The sequence below is a fragment of the Eublepharis macularius genome, chromosome 16, assembly GCF_028583425.1.
Source record: "Eublepharis macularius isolate TG4126 chromosome 16, MPM_Emac_v1.0, whole genome shotgun sequence".
Taxonomy (NCBI): domain Eukaryota; kingdom Metazoa; phylum Chordata; class Lepidosauria; order Squamata; family Eublepharidae; genus Eublepharis; species Eublepharis macularius.
Genome location: NC_072805.1, coordinates 48,504,970 through 48,510,121, shown reverse-complemented (window position 1 = coordinate 48,510,121; position 5,152 = coordinate 48,504,970). Strand labels below are relative to the sequence as shown.

The window sequence follows — 5,152 nt, the reverse complement described above, 5'->3', positions numbered from 1 at the left end:
CCACTTCCGCCTCCTGGAGTCCCCGGTCATGTGGACCCCGGCCGCCACGTGACTCCTGCGCGCGGCGAGACTACAGCTCCCGGCATGCCCCGCCGCGCCTCCCGGCCCCCCTCCCCGCGGCGAGGACTCGCTTTCCCAGAGCGCCCCGCGGGAGGGCAGAGGGGGTTCGTGGAGGCAGGCAAGATGGCGCCGGTGGAGCACGTGGTGGCCGACGCCGGGGCCTTCCTGCGCGGGGCCGCGCTGCAGGTGAGCGGCGGGCCGGGCGGCGGGGCGGCTCGGCTCGGCGGGCGCCCCGCCGGCACCGACCCTCCCTTTCCCTTCCCTCCCTCGGCAGGAGATCGGTCGGCAGATCTACACGACCCGCGAGGTGGTGGCCGAGATCCGCGACAAGGAGGCGCGGCGCCGCCTGGCCCTGCTGCCCTTCCCGCTCCGCTTCAGGCAGCCCGGCCCGGACTACGTCCGCCTCGGTGAGCCCCGGCCCCGGCCCCGCACGTCTGAACCCGCGGAGAGCGGCGCGGCACGGGGAGGGGGGCCAGAGGCTCTTCCCCCCCGGCCCGCCTGACCAGCCCCCCCCCTCCCCTGGGCATCGAGTGGGGGTCGCGGTGGGCGGAGGGGGGGGGGGCCTGAGAATTCCCTGCATCGCGCAGGGGGTGGACTAGATGGCCCCTGGGGGATCCTCCCAGCTCCCCGTTCTTCTGTTCGCAGTGACCGAGTTCTCCAAGAAGACCGGCGACTACCCCAGCCTCTCGGCCACGGACCTCCAGGTGCTGGCCCTGACCTACCAGCTGGAGGCCGAGCATGTCGGGGTGGCCCACCTGAAGAAGGAGCCGGCCCAGAAGGTGGGGGGCCCCTCCACACACACACACACCACCCCCGGGGGCGCTCTTGGGTTCTCCAGCTTCCCCTTGAACAAAGGGCTGCCTGGCGACCGCGACGATGATGGTGTCTTATAATCTGCTCTTCTCGCTGGACACCCAAGACAGGTTACGCGGTGCAAGTGAGAATATCAGCAGCCAGGACGCCCCCTCGGCACCATTAACTGAGCTCGCAATTCGGCAGGAGAGCCAGCCAGGATTCAGCCCCTGCCCCAGGCGGGAGGGGGCTACTCAGCTGGCCCTTGGCCCTGCAACCAGGGTGTCCTGGCCAGCCTGGACTCTGAGCCCACCGTCCTGATCTGCAGAAGGCGTCAGCCAGTTTAAGCCTCATAGAGGCCAGTGGAATCTAAGGGTCGGGTTGGACCCCTGCTGGGACTTCAGCGGTCTGTTACTTTGATTTCATGTTAAATTTATGCATTGCTTCTGGTCGGTTCTAGGTTTGTGCAACTTTATATAGCATCGATTATTGATCATATTTGGAGCCAGTTTGGTGTAGAGGTTAAGAGCAGCAGGGCTCTAATCTGGAGAGCCGGGTTTGATTCCCCACTCCTCCGCTTGCAGCCAGCTGGGTAACCTTGAGTCGGTCACAGCTCTCTTGGAGCTCTCTCAGCCCCACCCACCTCACAGGGTGTTTGTTGTTGTGGGGATAATGACATACTTTGTAAACCGCTGTGAGTGGGAGTTAAGTTGTCCTGAAGCATGGTATATAAATCAAATGTTGTTGTTGTTATTTTGATTTACTTTGCGTGATTTGCCTTGAGTCCCAGTGAGAAAGGGCAGACTATAAACAGTGAACATAAAACGAAAACCGCATTGCCTGTTTCTGAGGAGGCTGCTCATACACTGCACACGTTTCTCTTATGGTGATAGCCATTCAGAAGACAGTTGCAGGGCAGTAGGGTTCTCAGGCAAGGTGTTTTTGAAACTCTCTTAATGCATCCTCTCCTCCCCCTTGGATCCACGCAGGTCACACACAGCACAACAAACCGGCATCCTGAGGCACCCGTTCATTTGGCTGGTTTCCATCTTCCTTCTAAGGTATCTGCTTGCCGTGGCAACTGCAAACTCCGCCCCGCGTGCCACGCCAGGCAGAGCTTAGTCTCCCTTATTGAAAATACCGTTCTTCCAGCAGGGGCAGCATCAACCTTCTGCGGTCTGGGCTGGTGGTGGGAGAGAGGGTTGCATGTGCTGCTGCGAGTGGGAAATTAATTGCCCTGGGCCCCCAGAATCCCAGCTGCACAGCTGTGATGGTGCTTTGCCCGCAGGACCTTCCGCTTGCCTTGGGAATGAACCCTTGAGGAAAAGGCAACCGGGCTCTTAGGTGGATTCTTTGATAGCACCCCCAATTTTCTAACTGGAGAGACTGAAGTTTGCACCGTTGACCTTCTGCATGCCAAGCAGGCGGTGTCCCACTTAGCCCAGCTTCGTGTTTGAGAGCTGCTTCCTTTCAACCTAGGCCAGGCACCCAGAGGAGGAAAAGAGCCCTTCAGTCGTAGCAGATCCAGAACAGGGAGTCCCCGCCAGGGCTGAAGAGGCTGCGTTTGGCTCCTTTGTTTTCTGGAGAACCCCCTTGCCCAGTATTGAGGCGGACCTCCTGGAATTGCTGGTGAGAGGTGCACTGTGCTGCCCCGAGCCTGGGAGCTGTTGCTGGGGGGCACCAGCTGGTCAGAAACTCTGGCTTTTGGGGCCTGCTTCTATTGGTTTTCTGTATTCCACAGGAAGCATCTGCAGACGCCATTGAGCCAGAAGACCCTGCAGGAGGCCAAGAGAGCACAGAGGAGGAGGAGGAGGAGGGTTGGATCACACCCGGCAACATCCAGCAGATCCAGCAGGACGCGGGGCAAGGGGCTGAGCCTGTGGGTGTGCAGGTTGGCTGCCTGACCACTGACTTCGCCATGCAGGCAAGTGTGGGCAGAGTGAGGCCAAGGGGTCCTGTTTGTCCTGTTCCCATCCATGGTGGCTTGGACCTGTAGCAGGAGGTGCCTTCTGGGGCTCCCAGAGAGGCTTTGGGGGGCTTACGCTACACAGCCAAGAAAGGCGTAGGAGAGGGAGCCCTAAGGGGCTCAGGGGCCAGAGGGAGAGCAGGAAGGGAGGGCGTTCAAGGAGAAGGGAACAGTGGCTGAGGCCGGAGAGGGGTGGGAGGACCTGATTTCAGGAAAGGAGGTGAGGAGGAGACAGGCCACTTCAGAGCAAAGAGGCAGAGGTAGGGCAGCACTCTCAGGCCTCTGGGGACAAGCATCTTGGGGCCCCGTGGAGAAAAAGCAGCCTCTCTTTGGAGCCCAGAGTGTCTCTTGACAGGCAGAGGCCTCGTGGCTCAGGGGTGGGCCTACTCTCCTGACCTTTGGCAGAGCTCTTTGGCACCAGCCGCTGCTCTAGCCAGCCTCGCTGGTGTGTTGCATCCTGAGGAGGGGCGCTCTGACTCACCTCCAACGGGGTTTCTCTTTTCTCCTGCAGAACGTCCTGCTGCAGATGGGCTTGCACGTTCTGGCTGTGAACGGCCTGCTGATCCGCCATGCCCGAAGCTATGTCCTGCGCTGCCACGGCTGCTTCAAGTACGGGTTTGTCTCGGCTCCACAAGGGATGTGGCCAAACCCCTTGATTCAAGCAGTTTTTCACAGCTGCCAGGCGGTCCAGACTCTCTGGGCGCTCACCACTGCTCTTCTGTAGGACAACGTCAGAAATGACGCGGCTCTTCTGCCCCCACTGCGGGAACAAGACCCTCAAGAAGGTGGCTGTGACCGTAGATGGCGAGGGCAACCTGCGCTTGCACTTCTCTCGCAACCCAAAGGTCCTGAACCCGCGTGGGCTCCGGGTGAGTGGCCGCGGCTCCACACGTGCGGCCAGAGCAGGAGCTCCGTTCCTCTCCTAGCCCCCTTCCGTCTTGCTGCTACTGCGGGGAGGGCGTTGGGTGCCAAAATCCGGAGTGCTGCACTGCCGTATGGGAGGCAAGTGAAAGCTGCCTCCGAGGCTGGGCCAGAAGCACTAGCAGTCTCCACCCGGAGTCCGTGCCAGGCCTCGGAGTAGCCGGTCAGATGATCCGGGCCTGTGGCTGTCCAGATCCTGAAGGGAGAGCGGGGTTGGGGTGCAGCGTCCGGGGGGGGGGGTGCATTGCAAAGATGGCTAGACGGCAGGGGAGGGTCACTTGTAAACTGTGTTTCTCTCCCCCCCCAGCACTCCCTTCCTGTTCCCCGAGGGGGCAAACACGCAAGCAACCCCCACCTGGTAGAGGACCAGCGCTTCCCCCAGCAACGGCTCTCCCGCAAGGCCAGGAAGAAGACCAACGTCTTTGACCCGGATTACCTGGCTGGAGTCTCTCCGTTTGTGGAGAATGACATCTATAGCCGGGCAGCCAATCTACAGATCCGGGATGTGGCACTGGGGGCAGGCAGGAGGCGAATGAACCCCAACACCTCCATGAAAAAGTTTGTCAAGAAGAGATGAAGGGGGACGGCCCCTGCCTGCCGTAACAGGCGAAATAAGCAGGACCAGGCCCGTAGCGCTGCAAGAGGATCAGCTTTAGACCCTGACTTCCCCCTGGGACGGTGGACTGGCCATGTTTCCCAAATCCCTGCAGACCAGCAGAACCAGGGGAGAGAGCTGTATCTCCAGGGAAGACTGGTGGGGAGGACTGGGCAGGTGCTGTGTTGGGAGCAGCACAATCCCCCAAGCGAGGCACATGCCCAGGTGGCTCCTGTGTAAGAGGCTGAGCCATGCTGGCCTTCTCAATAAAGCCACGTGATCTGCATTGTGTGGCCTGTCCTTGCAAATAAGAGAGTTCTGTTGCTTTCTGCAAATAGCCGAGCTGTGGGCTAAATGGGCCTTCAAGGCCCCAGCCCACCCGCCTCATCTGCTGGCTGACAGGGCCCTGCCAGCCTCCTCGGGCACCTCGCTTGGCGGGCTTCCCTGGTCGTCTGATGGTTCAGCCAGGGAGGGCCAGGCTGGATTAGGACCACGCTGCTTTGACGCTCCTGCTCCAGAAGCAAGGGACGAGCCTGGGAGGTGCAGCGCACACCTGAGCTGACAATTCATGCTTTGATTCCGCTTTTCAAAGAGAGAGACTTTGATTTATGCTGAGTAAATTGTAGCAGAGTGAAAAATAATGCATGGCAGAAATAAGCAGCACAGACACTCATGTGCTTAGCTTCTAAGAAAAGAGTTTATTACAAACTTCTTTCTGAACTGGGGCTGCCTTCTTGCTGCTGTATGAGGCACCCAGCCCGTATCAGCGGCTGCAGGGGAGCTGGGGCAGCTTTCCCTTGTTCTGTAGGCCTTCCCAG

At 60.2% G+C, this 5,152-nt stretch overlaps 1 protein-coding gene across 2 annotated transcripts; it reads left to right on the top strand.

Annotated features, from left to right (window-relative positions):
* Positions 1-170: 170 nt before the first annotated feature.
* NOB1 (NIN1 (RPN12) binding protein 1 homolog) lies at positions 171-4,620 on the top strand. Of its 2 annotated transcripts, XM_055000133.1 has the most exons (9): positions 171-246; positions 335-467; positions 706-839; positions 1,842-1,913; positions 2,332-2,481; positions 2,594-2,776; positions 3,330-3,427; positions 3,543-3,687; positions 4,047-4,620. In XM_055000133.1, the coding sequence occupies exons 1-9, from the start codon at positions 184-186 to the stop codon at positions 4,314-4,316; spliced, it is 1,248 nt and encodes a 415-aa protein (XP_054856108.1). In that variant the 5' UTR covers positions 171-183; the 3' UTR covers positions 4,317-4,620. The 2 variants fall into 2 exon arrangements, with proteins under 2 accessions (XP_054856108.1, XP_054856109.1); XM_055000134.1 differs by lacking the exon at positions 1,842-1,913.
* Positions 4,621-5,152: the final 532 nt, after the last annotated feature.

Excerpts from the sequence above, each read along its gene's own strand:
- NOB1 (XM_055000133.1), top strand. The coding sequence starts at position 184 with ATGGCGCCGGTGGAGCACGTGGTGGCCGACGCCGGGGCCTTCCTGCGC. Across the intron at positions 1,914-2,331 it reads GTTTCCATCTTCCTTCTAAG|GCCAGGCACCCAGAGGAGGA; the intron begins GTATCTGCTTGC and ends CTTTCAACCTAG. Across the intron at positions 2,777-3,329 it reads CCACTGACTTCGCCATGCAG|AACGTCCTGCTGCAGATGGG; the intron begins GCAAGTGTGGGC and ends TTTCTCCTGCAG.